General features: G+C 38.4%; 1 protein-coding gene across 1 annotated transcript in view; it reads right to left on the minus strand.

Moving 5' to 3' along the window:
- LOC120166239 overlaps positions 1-13,967 on the minus strand; it is a 21,177-nt gene extending 7,210 nt beyond the window's left edge. Inside the window, 12 exon segments of the mRNA XM_039175545.1 lie at positions 5,176-5,301; positions 5,304-5,360; positions 5,619-5,736; positions 5,824-5,923; positions 6,012-6,067; positions 10,925-11,050; positions 11,145-11,273; positions 11,428-11,547; positions 11,882-11,996; positions 11,998-12,088; positions 12,431-12,546; positions 12,936-13,967. Coding sequence (XP_039031476.1) covers positions 5,176-5,301; positions 5,304-5,360; positions 5,619-5,736; positions 5,824-5,923; positions 6,012-6,067; positions 10,925-11,050; positions 11,145-11,273; positions 11,428-11,547; positions 11,882-11,996; positions 11,998-12,088; positions 12,431-12,546; positions 12,936-13,759 — 1,978 coding nt within the window. The 5' untranslated portion in view covers positions 13,760-13,967.
- Between the last annotated feature and the right edge of the window lie 3,491 nt (positions 13,968-17,458).

The raw sequence follows: 17,458 nt of genomic DNA on the forward strand, positions 1-17,458 counted from the left end.
GAACAGTATTAACCTCCCATAAATTGATGAACAAATTCCACAACTCCCAAGCTGAAAATTTCCTCCAGAGCTTCGAATAAGAGCTGATCTACAGGCCTTAACTGAGAACAAACCATCTCCACTCCCTGACCAAATTAGGAAGTCATCAACAGCATCAATCAAGACAATATTATCAATCAAAGTCATTAGCGATATCTCCATTGATCCAATTCCCAATCACATAAATTCCTCCTTAGACAAATATTCCAACTCCAACAATTATTATCATAGCAGCCAAGTCCACAACTTTCCCCGTTTGTTTATCGATAAAGCATAAATCCTAGGGAATTGTTCTTTTAAGGTGGAATTATTAGCCCAAATGTCATTCCAGAATTCGATTGATCTACCATTCCCCACTGGATCTTGGAATTGGACCTCAGACAATTCCCAATATCGTCATTTTTCTCATAATTATTCACAATTCTCTCCATATCCATGAATCTTGCGGGTTAACAGCCTTATTAATTGAAAGAGACAAATTGGTAATTGTGCTTGCAACAGATCATCTCCTTCCACTGAGAATGTTTATCATTTGCAAACTTCCAAACCCACTTCCCCAGAAGCACTCTATTCGCCAACGACAAATCCAGGACACCCAAACCACCCTCCTCGTACGGTTGACACACAATTTTCCAATTCACCCAATGAATCCGCTTCTTCGAGGGATCGTCCCCCCAAAGGAATTTGGCCATCAGAGAATTCAACTTTTGATTAATCTTTAGAGGGATTTTGAAGATAGAGAGAAAGAAAATTGGCAAGGACGACAAAACAGACTTCACTAATACTAATCTCCCTGCCATCGATAATGTTTTTGCTTTCCAGCCCTCTAATTTGCTATTGAACTTCTGCAGAACTGGTTCCCACAACAGATCCGAATTTCTGTAAGTGCCTATCGGTATACCAAGGTATGTCATAGGAAGAGCCCCAACACCACAACCTGCGAACGTAGCCCATTCCTTTAGAACTCCTCATCCATATTAACACCAAATAACTTGCTCTTTGATAAATTAAGTTGGAGGCCTGTCATTAAGCCAAAAATCCTCAAAACTCTCCTAATATTCATAATTTGAGCAGAAGAGTCCCTGCAGAAAAGTATTAAGTCATCTGCGATTGTAGATGCGTCAAATGAAACTTATTTTCCGCCCTACCAACACTGAACCCTTCAAACAGAGCACAATCAGCGGCCTTAATCAACATTAGATTCAATAATTCCCCAACAATATTGACAGCATAGGAGATAAACTGCAGCCTTGCCTTAACCCTTTCCCCATCTTGAATTCATTGGTCGGAGAACCATTGACAAGAACAGAAATTGAAGCGGAGGAGATACACAACTCAATCCAAGAAAGCCACCTATTTCCAAATCCCATAATTCTCAGGAGTCTCAACAATATCGGCCATTCCACCGAATCATAAGCCCTTCGAAAGTCCACCTTGAAAACAACACCTTTCCTCTCTTTTTTCCTCCAATCATCAATAACTTCATTAGCCAAGAAGACACAGTCCAGTAGCTGCCTTCCGGGAATGAAGGCAAACTGTGACGGACTAACCAGAACACTAATAACAGCCGCAAGCCTTCTAGCTAGAACTTTGGAAATTATTTTATACAAACTGCCAACTAAGCTTATCGGTCTGTAATCTTCTATACCTTCAGGATTTCTGATCTTTGGAATCAACGTTAGGAATGAATGATTGACCCCGTGCTCCCAAATCCTTCCATTATAAAAGTCCTCGACAAATTTCATAATGTATGACTTCAGAGATGGCCAAAATTTCTTAAAGAAACCCATGGTGAAACCGTCTGGCCCCGGTGCTTTGGCACTGTCCGAGTGGAAGACTGCCTCCCACACCTCGTGTTCTGAGAATTTAACTTCAAGAAGCTTCTTTTGATCATCTGTCAATTTAGCAGAAGGCAAATTGATTTTGTCCACCTCTAGGGTTGTTACCGAGTTAAAATTGTCCTTGAAATAATTAAAAAAAAGCCTCTCAGCTGATCCGGTTCTGAAATAATTCCTCAACTACCTTCAATGAAGAAATGGTGTTAAACCTATTCCTATTCAACGCACACATGTGGAAAACTTTGTGTTTCTATCCCCCTCAATACTCCATCTCACTCGTGACCTCTGCAGCCAAATGCTCTCCTCCTTCCTATGCAAATTCCACAACTCCTTCCTCGCAACAATCATCAAGTCCCGTTCTTGAAAGGAAGTCCCCTCTTCCTGTAGCTTCAATTCCAGACCATTAATTCTGGATTCTAATTCAGAAATAGCATCGGAAAGTCCCCTGTGATTATTCCTTGGCCAATTCCTAATAGCCTGCTTAGTTCCTCTAAGCAGTGAAACAGACCCCTACCACAATACCCCTCCTTAGATTTGATAATGACGATTCCACCGCCCCAACAAACCCATCTTCCTGAAGCATGTAATTATAGAACCGAAACGGCTTAGGGCCCCAATTATTGCATTCTTCTACCAACAAAACTGGATTGTGATCCGAAAGGGATTTGGGAAGCATTTTTGGATCACATTTGGGAACTGATTTAAAAATGATCCACTAATCAAAAATCTATCCAGCCTTACCCATGTAGTTGACTCTCTATTATTGGACCATGTAAATCGCCCCCTACTAGCGGTAAATCCATCAAATTTGAAGACTGAATAAAAGACCTAAGCAGATCCATAGAGTGCCAATTCTGAGTAAACCCACATTTCTCCTCAGGGTCTAGATAAGCATTAAAGTCCCCCCCCAAGCAGACCGCAAGTTGATGCTTTGAACAGCACATAAAAAATCCCTAAAAAATTCCTCTTTATCAGCCTCTACCGATGGACCATACACATTGATAATGACACATTCAAAAATTGCTCATCTTAAACTTCCCTGATAATGCCATAAATCTTCCACTGTTAATCTGTGCACTAACCTCAAAGCATTCTCATTCCATAAACATATTAGACCTCCTGCCGAACCATCAGCTGGAACAAAACAGCTGCCTCTGAGCAGATTACCCCAAGCTTTCTTGTTAATCCACTTCTACAGACATTCAATTTTGATTCTTGAAGTAGTAAAATAGCCGGCTTTTCTCTAAGAACCAACCTCGACACTGCCCTGATTTTTTCAGACTTCCCAAGCCCCCTAATATTCCATGTAATCATTTTTAGTTTTGACATTTTAATTAATAACATTCAACACCAAATACAATCCACAAGGTACAATCAGGAGGCCTTTCCAATCCCCAACAATTCCATCTTGAAAATCTCATCCTCTACAATTTGATTCCCCCCTTTAAAAGAAATTCCCAGCATGTCACAGACTTCCCTAGTATGTTCCGCTTCCTGCCTGGCTTGAACAGAGTCTTGAGATGGCTGAGACACCTCCCTAACGTATTCCACTGACTCCCTGTCCGTGCTACCAGTCACCCTCCTATATATTCTATCATGAAATCTTACTTCCACTTCACCCTCCGAACATACACTACCCGAATGACAAGGAGCAATTCTGAACCTTCTCTTGTTCATTAGATTTGTTGACCGAGAAAAGCCCTGACCAGAATTTTTTGTAGACTCCAAACTGCTCTCCTTATCTAAGAATCTACCCTCCACCTCATGGTCAGCAGATACACTATTCCTATCCATGTCCATTTGTTTATGAGAATTTATCACATTATCCTCAATTATACTCCGCTGCTCAATAGCCTGCTCTACGATCAATTCGACGCCCTGCTCAGCTTGTACCAATTCCTTCTCCCCCCCTGAAATTATAATCACTTGCCTAGGATTATCAACTTCTACAGGGACCAAAGGATTGACTAAAATGTTATTGGGCTGGAAAATTAGTTTGTCTCCAATTCTTTTTACGTTATATGCAGGCCCAGAAGGACAGATTTTCATAGTAGAGTTTAGGGGAGACTCATTAACATCAGATTGGTTTTTTTCATCGGGAGAAGAACTTTCTCTCAGACCTAGTCCCACGTGACCTTCCACTTGGACAGACCTATTTTCCACAAAACCTAACAGCCCACAATTGGACTTTCCTGCATTTGATTTGAAGTAGCCTGACCCTCAGTACCTCCATTCATACCACTATTATGACCATTATTCAGCCAAGAAGTAACTTTATGCACAGAAATCTCTGCAAAATCTTCTCCTTCAACTGCTCTTTCTGGAACACAGTCCTCCTCTGACTCGGAAAGGACAGAATCCCTGTTCACCTTGTTTGAAAATTTCTCTTCCATCTTCCTCCCCAGTTCATTCGGCTGGATCAACACAGACCCCATGAGAATCTTAACTTTGAAAGATCTACCATAAGAACCTACAATGACCATTTCTGGAACATCGAAGGGACTCTCCACCCTTAACAAAACCTTCGCAGACGAAAGGTCGTATCTCATCTTTGATTCTTCCTTAAACAAATGAACCTTCCCCAATCCTTAGTAAGCTTCTCCAAGAAAGCCTCATTCCAGCACAATAAGGGCAAACCACACAGTTCTATTTGGCACAAAGCCAAAGGAACACCATTCTCATTAACTGCTGGAGCTAACCAATCGAAACACAAGGACAACACTTCCTTCTTGTTCTCCCAAGCATAAGAAAATTCATCAACAGAATTAAAAGTGATGATACAAGCCTTCCAAGCATAACCCCATCTCGACACCTGAATTCCCAATCCCTCTATCTCCATGGCTTCCTTTACCGACTCTAATCATAAGTTGATTCATTATTCCTGTTAATGATTTCACCCACTTGAAATTGTCTGACGCAATATGCATCTCCCACACGTTCCTCACACCAGTAGCATTTCGTTTGCTGCCCTCCACCAACATCTCCGACTCTTGTTCTCTTCTCTTGTTTACATCAGACCTCGCTACTTCCTTATACGTTCTGCCATCCCTGAAGCTTTGCATCGACTTTGCCTTTAGCCCATTTGAAACCAACTCCAGCTAAACTGTAAACTAATGCAATCAAACTAAAGCTCCAGCACCCTAACACAATCAATAAAATCTCACTAGGTAAATAAACTATTTCAAAAGAACAAGCACTATAGGTCTCAAACTACACTCGCTAATACTTGCCAATTAGAATCTTCAGAAATTAAATGGAAGAGCCATAAGCATATATGCCCATGAAAAAAAATCCTTACCTATAAGACCACCACCTGCAGTCGAATCAGCTGAACTCTCATTTCCACTTCCACTACCAAGTTCACAGGGCAACTCTGAATTCCCATATGAATTACCACCCCCAACACAACTATCATTATAACATCACCACCACTGCCAATACTGTTGTCTAAAAAGTTTCCTCTACCAACGCCACCTATGCATCCTGTACAAAACAAAAGAAAGTCCACCCCAATATAACTATTAAAAATTAACAAGCTCACCTGTGGTTTTCTTTACTTTTCTTCAAGGCAAATAAGAAGGGATTAAAAGCCATACAAGCCCGTCATAAAGACAGATGATTTCTGTGCATGGATATGCTTGCATGTGTAGGTATGTATGGTTATGTACATAAACGGTCGCATATATAGAAGAGGGGAAAATTGGAGAGAATAAGAACCTAAACCAGAATATAGAAACATACCCATCCCAGAAGCACTGATTATTCCAGAAGACTGCACCGATATTGTTCTTGCTCGATGGAAATGAACAACAGATCCCTTAATAAGACCTTCAACAGTGATGTCCTCAACTCGGCATATCTACAAACCAAACTAATGAACCAGTTAAATATGCAAAATCAAGCTTACACCTTAGTTCATTACTACACAACCATACTGAATAAACACCTGGAGAGTAAAAGACAGAGATGAGTTCACATTGCAATCATCAGGTGGATGAAGTAGTTCAATAGGACAATCTTGGTGATCACAATAAAGCTTTGGTGTACTGCCAAACAAAAAGAAAACAAACAAATATATTATAAAAAAATAGAAATCTTCAGTACTAGGGAGATACAACCAAAATGAGAGCTTACATGGCATAAGATGATGCATTCTCTAAGGGACCGCGTAGAACAGATCCGGGTCCAACCTTAATGAAAAACAAATATAATTAATTCATCAATTCATACAGTGATAAATCTTGCGGCAAAAATTCATCAAACTGGTGAATAGCATTTGTAAGTAATTTTACCATACACCCCTTTTATTTAATTCATATGACGATTAAAACATTTGTTAATAGCTAAAGAAGGCTAATCTACCAGCATGGATATGAATAAGGCAGCAAAAAAAGTTGAGAAAAGAACTGCAAATTACATCAAATTCACATTGCACTATCACCCCAAAGAAAAAGAAAAAAGCAGTCCACCAGCCAAATTCATACTTCCATCAAGAAAAGACTTCCATAAAAAGTTGTATACTGTGATTAACATTATAAATCACAATGAAACTAAAACTAAATCATTGTACTTGCAACAACTGAAGACAAACAGCTGGATTACAAATGAAAGGCAATTTCAGAAAAGCAATAAAACTTAATAAGTTACCAATAGAGAAATAGAAAAGAATCCTCATTACCCAAAGCTGTCAACCATTAATGTTTAACCAGTATAAACCTTAGCCTCCTAATTCAAATGTTCCCCGAAAATTTACTCTTAAACATATAAAAGCAAAAAAATTTAATCCAACAAAATTTTGAATTAGAAAATGAGTCTATCTACAGAAGATTCATTGTCTTATCCGGAAAATTTCGTCAATAATTTCAGTTGTATTTTCATCAATGTTTATGGCCCTTCAGTAGAGGAGGAGAAAGATAGTTTTTTTGAAGAGTTGAGCATGTTCATAAGTGGTCAGAGGGCTCCGATTTGTGTAGGGGGGACTTTAATGTTTATTTGCATGATGGAGAGAAGATCGGAAGAACTCAGAACAGGAATTCAATGAGGATATTCAATCTTTTTATGCTGCAAACAGGCTTAATTGATTTACCTTTAAATGGAGGAAGGTTTACTTGGTGCAATAATCAAGATATCCCTACACATGTTAGATTGGACCGATTTTTGGTTGATGGCCAATTTCTTGGTGCATTTCCTGATTTGGTGCAAACCTTACTGCCTAGATCTCTTTCAGACCATAATGCTATTCTGCTGGAGAATGGAGGTGTCAATTGGGGTAAAAAGCCTTTTAAACTTTTTAACTATCTCATGGAAGAAGGTGGTTTTGAGGATTTGGTCAGTTCTATTCAAGAAAGGAAGAATCAGCAGAGGAAGGCTGGAATTTATAGTATACTGAGAAATACAAAAACTGCTATCAAGAATTGGGCGGGCAGTAGGGACCAATTTCCTGGGGCTAGTATCTTAGCCTTAGAATCGAGGATCCACATTCTAGAATTGGATATTCAACAGTTGCAGGATGGTGTTAACAGTGGAATGGCAGCAGAGTTAGTTTCAGCAGGAGCAGAATTGTGGAGACTCTATAAAATAGAGGAGCAAATCTGGTTCCAAAAGTCCAGATCAAAATGGATAGAAGATGGAGATAGAAATACAAGATTTTTTCATAATTGTGCTTCGATTAGGAAGAGGAGGAATGCTTTGAATGCCTTGAATATCGGGGGTAATGTTATTCAAGAACCTTCTGTCATTAAGACCATTATTAGGGACCACTTCTTTAAGATTTTCAACTAGCATTTGACTTTAGAGGTGGAAGAGATCAGGTTGAATTTTCCTAGTATTTCAGTTGAGCAGAATCTAAGTTTAGAGAAGGAATTTTCAAAGGAGGAAATCTGGGAGACTATACAATCTTGTGATAGTAATAAAGCACCGGGACCGGATGGTTTAAATATGGGCTTCTTCAAAAGGTTTTGGCATGTCCTCAAGGTTGATATTATGAAATTTTTTCATGATTTTTATTTGGGGAAAGAATGGGAACATGGGGTTAATCATACCTTTATCACTCTCATTCCAAAGGTCTCTAACATTGGTGGTCTAGATGACTTTAGGCCAATTAGCCTAGTTGGTGGGTTGTATAAGATCATTTCTAAGTGTTTGTCGAGGAGATTGAGGGGTTGCATTTCAGACATCATTAGTCCAACTCAGTTTGCCTTCATACCGGGTAGACATATTCTGGATTGTTCTTTAATTGCTAATGAAGGAGTGGATTATTGGAGAAAAAATGGACTCAAGGGTTGTGTATTCAAGGTTGATTTCAAGAAAGCTTACGACTTTGTTGAGTGGTCTATTTTATTTAAATTAATGGAGAAAATGGGATTCGGGTCCAGATGGAGGGGCTGGATTGAGCAGTGTGTAACCACAGCTTCTGTTTCGGTTCTTGTAAATGGAGTTCCTTCTGAAGAATTCTCAATGGCTAAAGGTCTTCGACAGAGTTGTTCCCTGTCTCCTTTGTTGTTTAATTTAGTAGGGGAGCTACTTAATCTATTGATTCGAAGGGCAGTGTCACAGGGTTTGTTTTTTGGAATGGTGATTGGCAGAGAACAGGGGTCTGTAAATGTGTCACATTTACAGTTTGTGGATGATCTGATTATATTTTCTGGTGCCTCGAAGATGCAAATTCAGAATGTCAAAAGGGTGCTTCGAGTTTTTCAAGTGGTTTCTGGTCTACAGCTGAATTTGAAGAAGAGTAAATTGTTTGGTGTGAATGTTAATGAGGAGGAACTGCTGGAATGGGCTACTTCTATTGGATGTTCAATTGGAAGATTTCCTTCTGAATATCTAGGACTTCCCCTAGGTGCTACTAGAAATTCTGCAACTATTTGGGAACCTGTCATTAATAATTTTTTTAACAAGTTATCCGGGTGGAAAGCAGCATCTCTCTCTTTAGCAGGGAGACTAGTGTTAATTAAGGCGGTTCTATGTTCGCTTCCTACATATTATCTTTCCATTTTTAAAATTCCAGCTTCGGTTCTTAAAACCCTTAATTCTATTATGTCTAATTTCCTATGGGGAGGGGGAAATGGCATTAGAAAAATTCACTGGGTTAGCTGGTCCAATGTTAGTAAGCCGAAGAGTGAAGGGGGCTTAGGAGTTCTTAATCTTAACTTGATGAATAGAGCGCTTTTGGGGAAATGGACTTGGAGGTTTGCAAATGATAGGGACTCAGTTTGGAGGGAAGTTGTTTGTGCCAAATATAGACTCGATTCTTCAGTTTTAACTCTGGACAGTAAGCTTCCACCTAAGGTATCCTGGATTTGGAGATCACTGCTAAATAATTATTTTAAAGAAGACTTCTTTGGCACTAAGTTTAGAAGCATGAGTAGTTTTCATGTTGGTGATGGTAAAAATATTCGGTTTTGGCAAGATATTTGGGCTATGGATCATCCACTTGATGTCATTTTTCCGAGACTATTTTCTATTTCCTTAAATCAGTTTGGGAAATTATCTAAATTTGGGGAGTATATCTCTTCTGTTTGGACTTGGGATGTCAAGTTCGGAAGAAATCTTCATGACTGGGATCTTGAACAATGGTCTAACTTGTTGACTATCATTACAAAATTTTCACTCTTTGGAATTTCCTGATTGTGTGATCTGGAAAGGTACTGGGGATGGGGTTTTTACTGTTAGATCAGCTGTTAATCTAGGTTCATTGGAGACTTTGGGATCGGAAGAGGTCTTTTTCTGGAAGAAGATCATTTGGAGAAGTCTAATACCTCCAAGAGTAGAGTGTTTTCTTTGGCAAATCGCTCATGGGAAGCTGGTTGTTAGGACTGAACTTGTCAAAAGAGGTGTTCAAGGAATTGAAGATGTGTTGTGTCCCCTATGCAAGATGTCGGATGAGTCTCCCTCTCATTTGTTTTTCTCTTGTTCGATGGTGTGGTCCCTTTGGAATAAGTTTTTAAGTTTTTGGAGGATTTGTTCTGTTTTACCAGCGGACGCTAAAAGCTTCTTTCTAGCTTGGGATGGTTTAAAGTCTAACTCTTTGATTTGGCCTTTTATTCCAGGGGTCGTTCTGTGGACCACTTGGAAAATGAGGAATTTCGTGGTGTTTGAAGGGGGGAAGTTTGATAAGACAGAATTCTTCTTTTTAGCAAGGTTTAGGCTTGCTTCTTGGTTCTTAGCAAAGTATAAATAAGTGTCTATTCCTAAAGACTCACTCATTTCCGATCCTTCTCTTGGGGACTTGTTTTTTTTTCGCTCTACTCAGATTTCTCCTACTTTACTTTGGTCTCCTCCTCCTTTGGGTTTTGTTAAATTAAACGTTGATGCTGCCACTTCAAGGGATTGGAAGAAAAGCGGGTTAGGAGGAGTTCTAAAAGATTCCTCAGGTTCTACTATAGGCTATTTCAAGGAAACTGCTAGTTCGGGACCGCCTACGTTAATGGAGTTAAAGGCTATTCTTATGGGGTTGTCTTTCTTTGCAAACTATCGACAGAGGATCAAGGACCGTCTGATTATAGATAGTGATACTAAGGTGGTTGTGGATTGGATTAAGGGGGATGAATTATGTCCTGTTGTATATGCCTTCTTGATTAAAGATATTGCTCATAGGCTTAATGCCTTTGAAGGCGTTGTTAGATGGGTTAGTAGGACAGCCAATTTAGAGGCTGGTGCCTTAGCTAAAGAAGGCATAGGCTGAGTCAATAAAGTTGTTGATGGCTATTTAGGGTGGTATCTGGATTTTATGTGTTTTGTAAGGGGATTACTAGTGTTGTTTTCGCTGATTTTGTGTTTTTAGTTAGGGTGTTTTATGGGTGTTTCCAGCTTATTTGGTTCTGTTGGGGTGGTTTTGTCGGTTGTATCTTATGTGTTTTTATTGTTCAATAAAATCCTAAGGCACTCTTTTCCTCCTTCCGCTGATTAAGGAGCTTCACTACAAGCTCCATTAATCAAGAAGGGGGATTTTAATGAGGCCTGAAATTCTTATAAAAAAAATCCAACAAAATTTATGAACTTTGAACTGAGAACCAATCAAATAGCAAAATAGAATAATCACTTACATTAACGCTGTAAAATAGTGATAGGACCAGACGTTGCGCTTGAATTTTATCCCCTGGTCCAGATAAATTCAATAAACCTTGTCCATGTACTCCCAGGTTTGCGTTCGAATGTATGGCAGATGATTCCTGGGTATGAAAAGGAGAGAACAATAGAGTTGTCACAAATGATTTCATTTGAGAAAATGCAACTGAAACAACAAAGCTGCATCCAGTTAAACACCTTGAGAACGACCAAATTACTAGCCTCAAGCCATGAAGTTGAAACAGTTGAATCTTCACCGCCATCTATTAGCATTTTAGAATTCCACATCAAAAATATTTTCACAGTCATGCGTAAAGCCCCATACACCTGAGATGTGTAGAACAAGGAGATCGTAAAGTATTAAAAGCATATTACTATAAATAGGGAAGAACAATGGTACATAAACGTTCAAATGATTAGAGAAAAGAAAAGAAAATAAGATAATTCATCACTCAAACACATAAAAGAATGTACTGGTCACCTTGATTATGGAATCACTCATTAACAATTCTTCGGCCAATAGTTCAAACTCTGAAGTTGCATAATGTGCTAGCCCAAAGCTCAGCACCCCGCCACATAGAAGACTTATCTGTCCTTGCACCTATATAAGGAACAAAAAGTAGAATTAGATTCCTCTTGCCAAAATGTTTTTCTCTATAACAAGCATAACCATATAACATGCAAAATCAAAAGCGCTGATTCAAGAGGCAGCAACAACAAAACAAGAAAAATGAATATCTTAAAGAAAAAAATTAAATAAAACAAATATGCTTACTCAACTAACTACTAAGATGCATAAAGATGGGAAAATAAAAATAAATAAATAAACTTTGAAACATCCAAATATATGAGAACTAAAACCCAGTAATAATCATGTGTTAGGAGATATCAACATTTTCTAGTATCTTGTAAGAAAAATATTAATGTGCTCAAACCTGAACACGACTCCAAAGCAATGGAACACTGGCTCTGGCGCAATTTTTAATATAGACATTTGTCCAAAGTGGCTGATAAGGAAACTCCAGAAGAAGTGTTTCCATATCTGATGACATTAAAATTGTTAACTGTGAGGCTTCGAGGCACACCATCGTAAAGGGTCCCAGCAGCACCAGCATTCTCAGGGCAGCCATAGCTAATTCCTCCTGAAAGATGATTATCAAATAGTTACCAAGCATTCACATAAATGGACAAAGGGGAGCAAAAATTGAACAACAAATACACAATATGATGAAATCAAAAGGCATCCCTATATTCCAAAATACTCTAATCGTAAAAACTGTTCTGAACAACATTAGCAATCTTTTGATCGTGGTTTGAATCATGTGAATATTGCTCATTCTTTTAGTAAGTTGAAAAGGTAATCAAGTACCATTAAAAACGTTGTATGAAAAGAATGCCTTAATTTCTTAATCTTAATAAACACTGAACCTTTTTCCTATGATCCATCATAATGAAAAATGGCAAAGAAACAAGAAGTGTCTTACCATGCACATAAATTTTTGGTTCATCGTGCCTACTGAAAACATCAACAGCAACTCTTCCACCACCCCCACCACCAAAACCATTACCTCCACAAGCACTTATCCTGCCACTTCCAGTCCAGCTCTTCAGAACAACAGGTACTAAGACATTTAAACCCTCAAGGATACCCAAGTAAAGTAATAAATTCAACCCAAAGTTGTAATTCAAATGAAATAAGTAAAAGTGCATACAGATAAAGCATGTTAACATACATACTATAAAGAAAATGCAATGTTTTCAAGCAAGTAAATAAGTTGTTAGAGTTAATAATGGTTTACCCTCAAAATTATGCCTAGGAGGGCCACATAAACACCCACTTACCTATCTGATTTTCTGAGACTAGGTAATAACTTAATCTAATTGTTCCCTATCCACTTACCAAACAAACACAGAACAACCATCCAACTATGGAAACAAAATAAATAAACCAAAGAAACACTAACTAGAGTTACTAGACAGAAGCATTACATTTTATGAGCTATGATATGGATGGAACCACCTGAACCACCACCTCCTTTATTCCCTCCATCAGACCCATCAGCCAACAAGCTCCCATTCACCTCCAATAACTCTTTAATCACCAGTTTTACCCGGCCACCGCCTCCGCCTCCATATTCCACTTCCTTTCTTGTTGACCCTCCCTTGCTACCATAACTCAAAGGCTTCTGCAATGATGACCACGAATAAGCATCCCCACCCCATACATCCTCCGGCAGCTTCCCCTCCGCTACCACGCAACTTGCACCTCGGCCCCCATGACCTCCGCCCGCTCCTTCTACTCCCTGAGGTGTACCACTCGTCTGTGACGGTGGGTCTCCAGCCCATCCCGTAGTATTCACGGCCGAACCATTGGAAAAACTAGCGTTATAAGCCGCGAGCTCGAATGTACCAGTAACTATAGACGAATTCTCACCTAAGGAGAAGTTCCCGCTGATGTTTAGGGTTATGGAACATCCCAAAATGGGACAATGGAATCTAACCCCAGTGAGTATGTAGAAATTATTCTTTCCCGCTATGTAAATATCACGAGTGAGGTTCAAATCGTCCACAATCTTACACGTGGTATCCAGAGAACCTACCCCGCCGAGATCGTCAGTACAAGATACAGAGGGTGCGTGAGGAGGCGGAGGAGGAGGTGCTGGAGGAGAGTAGTCTTGATGGAACAAAAGAACCTCCGAATCCGAATCGGTTATAGAAAGATCCGATTCGAAGCTCGAAGCAGAAAGAGGGATGATGAAGGTGGTGAAGAAGAAGGTGGAGAAATGGAGAAACAGAGAATGAAATCGAGCCATTCACTGCTGGTTAGGATTTTGTTTTGGAGGTAAATTCGCCGATTCGAAAACGTACGGGAATTGAAACCACCATAAGCAAGCAAACAAACAATTTAACAATGATTCTCTGTAATATTTAGGGCGAAACTTATCAAAGAAGACAAAGGAATTTGAAAACCCTAAAACTTAAGTTTCCCGTAACACTCTCTGCAACAAAATAATAATAATAATAATAACAATAATAATAATATTATTACAACAATGAGAGTTGCTCTTTTCACAGAGAGGGGAACTTAAGAGAGATGAAGTAAAAAGTGGAGAGCGCTGTATCGGGGAGAGAAAGATGAAGCGAAATAATCAACTATGGTAATGATTACCTGAGCTTCTTCCCTTTTCGAGTTTTGATTGGTTAAGTGGCAGATTCTTCAATTTTAAACGTTGACACATAATCGGGTTTTGGTAAGATTGGAAGCTCTGGATCATTTATAGAAGCTAATGCTCCTGTAACCTCCTGGTAAGAGAGCGTTTAAGATACTTTAAACGGCGTCGTAGAAAGCTTCTTGTCCTGTGAGATTTAGAAAAGTTTACCACCTTGATTAAATAAATCAACTAATTAATGTCTGGCAGTGGCAGTGAAGCTTATGCGAAGGGTAGGTAGAGATAGGGTCAGAATTTTAAATTATTAAATGTGTCAATTTGAAAATATAAATTCGATAATTTATTTAAACCTAACCTAACATATAGAATAAGCCACATCCGGAAATGTAAGAAATAAAGAATTAATTGGTGGCGAAAGTGATGTCATTAGATCTTGTATAAAATTTTAAATAAATTTACTGACATTAATTCATTTGATCACCTCTTTACTGTATATATAAGAAAATAAATTATGCTATTAAACAAAGAAAATAAATTATGTGTAAGAAATTAAATATAAAAAAGGTAATAATCTCAAAATAATAAGAAAACGCCAAATTATATTACAACATTCGTACGAATCAATCTACAAATTTCCTTTTTCTTTTTTACAAGCTTTTGCTTTTGCTTTTGCCAATATCTTCAGAGATGTTGATTCCGTTCCCCAGTAGCTCATCCACTGTTATGGAAGCTGCTAAATTTTCATTGAATTCCTTTCTATATTAAACTCAAATATGAATATCAAATTCTTTATAAATATTTTATGGAAAAAAAAGTCGGATTACATAAGTTCCTTTTTGTCACTACTTTCATCTCTATTCTTCTTATCCAGTCATTATTTTTATATTTAACTCAATAATTCATTTGTCAAACTACTTATCCCAAAAAAAATTCATTTGTCAAACTATTTTTCCTATAAAAAAAACAGTACAGTTATAGGGTTAATTAGAATAACGAGCATTTCTTTTAGACAAGAAGACCAGCTAAGGAATAAAGTATGACTAATATTACTTACATTTAAAGAAAGTCATGGGATATATAAAATTTAGTTGAACGAGAGCCGGTTATTCATTTTAATTTGCATTTATGTTAACCCAAACATTTTAATAACGGAAGTCCTAGAACTTTAGGTAAATTTAACTCAGTAGCTAAATTTATTAGCTACAAGGCACGCGGCCCCTGCCTTGTGAACGAGGAGGACCAGGCAAAGCTAAAACCTACGATACTGCTTCGAAAGTAGAGCAAAACTATCAAAATTGCAACCTTTTACTATATTTAGCCATACACAACTGCAAGGTTAAGTACTCGAAGAAGAAGGACTTGAAACACACGCATGCTCGAACGCACGAGTAACTTGGACAGAATTCATGCCTTGAAACTCTTATAAGGAACTGACCTTTGTAATGGTCACTTGTATCTATCAAGCCTTTCTTTGAGACTACATAGTGTCATTTATCTTCTTCGGCTGCGGACGCTTGTATCTATCAAGCTGTTCTTTAAGAGGTTTATTATGGAATTTGCTATGACTCTGGCACTGGTTTTCATATTGCCACCTAAAACAACAAAAATGGGAGAAAATGGAAGTTTGTTAGGAATAGGATGGATGAAAAACCCAATCAGCCATGTTTATACGATATTCATCATTTCAGGTAGCAGATTCATCCATTGCTGCTAATTCCAAGCCTAGCTCCAACATCTTTGTTGATATATAATGGAAAGCAAATAAAAGATTTATTCTATTCATCATTCTCCATTAAAACGAGACTGCGCTAGAACTGTATATTGGTTGCTATAGAAGGATCTACATCAATCAACGAGTGAACTGGAAATTATATTCTTAATTAATGTAAAAAGGGTTGAGTTCAAACTTAGTTGGAATAGTAACACACGTTTAGAGGAAAAGAAGTGTTTGTTGTCTGCTTCAAGCATAATATTAAGGTTTGAAGATACCGAACCTGACGTAACCATGACAATGGAAATGTTTCTCTCACGAGAAAACCTGAAGACCTTTCTTGTAGTAACTAGTTTTCGTCCGGACCTTTTATTTTATTTTATTATTATTATTATTTTATTTTTATTAATACATTTATATTTGTACTTTTGTAGGTCCAACAAATCACAAACCCGAGACCAAAACTAAACCCTAGCGAAACCTAAACTAACCCTAACCCTAATACTCCATGTTTTTGCTGCCGCCATCACTGTCAATTGAACCTGCCGCCACCAAGCCGATTCCAACGTCGTTCCACCATCATCACCTCAGCAACAGAGTGAAAACCAACAAATCAAATAAAAAATCAAATAAAATACAACCCAATCAATCAATCCCGGAAATCCGGGACTTACCCACCCCACTATGAAACCATCATCACTCCCTCAACAAACAAGCAACCGATTTAAAGAAGGAAGCAAGAAACCATAAAAGGGGGTCTCGGTTCGAAAAAAGGGGGAGAATCGAACTAAAACTAAAAAGGGGAAGAGTTTACCTTTGGGTCTTCGCTTATGGTAACTTCGGTGACCGGATGACAGATTCGAATGGTCAGCTGAAAGAGGAGACTGAAGAGAATAACATACCTTGGAACCAAGTCGATCCGACGGTCCAACGGTGAGATCAAAGACAAGAAAATCGAATAGTAACGGCCTCGTTTCGTTTGTGTATGGGGACTTTAAAGGAAAACCGAGGCCAGATCCATGATTTGGAGTCGAGATGAGTTTGTTGGTGTAATTTGGGGTTCAACGACCACTGAAGACGGTGGCCGGCGGTGACAATCACGACAACAGGCGACGGAGCACCTCGCCAAACTTTGGGAAAATAAAGAGAGTGTGGAGGGAGAAGAAATTAAAAAGAAAACAAATGAAACAAAAATGAAATAAAAAGGAAGAATGGGGCTTTAATACCCCACGCAAAATGACACTGTTATGGGGAGAGGAGTCTGCGCATATGGTGGAGGGGCTAATCGCTCTCCAGATCCCTCTTCGTTTGTGTTCTATCACTTTGAGCATCAAATGCAAGTTATTTTTCTTTTATTTGGATCCTTACATTTTTTCATGCTCTTATTTTAGTCATCACTTGTTTATTGTTATGTTTTGGTTAAATTTTTGATATTGGTCGTTAATTTATGATTTAGTTCATGTTAGTCCCCCTAGATTATTTCATGTTGAAATACACTCGATTTATGTTTCTGGCCCCTATAGTTTTGCCCAATATTAATTTTGGTTCACCATTTAAGAATCGTGGTAGTGGAACGACGAAGTCCAAACTAAGGTGAAGACAAAGCAAACTTGCTTCAAGGAGTTTCTACA

This window comes from Hibiscus syriacus, unplaced genomic scaffold, assembly GCF_006381635.1.
Source record: "Hibiscus syriacus cultivar Baekdansim isolate YM2019G1 unplaced genomic scaffold, ASM638163v2 tig00111633_pilon, whole genome shotgun sequence".
Taxonomy (NCBI): Eukaryota; Viridiplantae; Streptophyta; class Magnoliopsida; order Malvales; family Malvaceae; genus Hibiscus; species Hibiscus syriacus.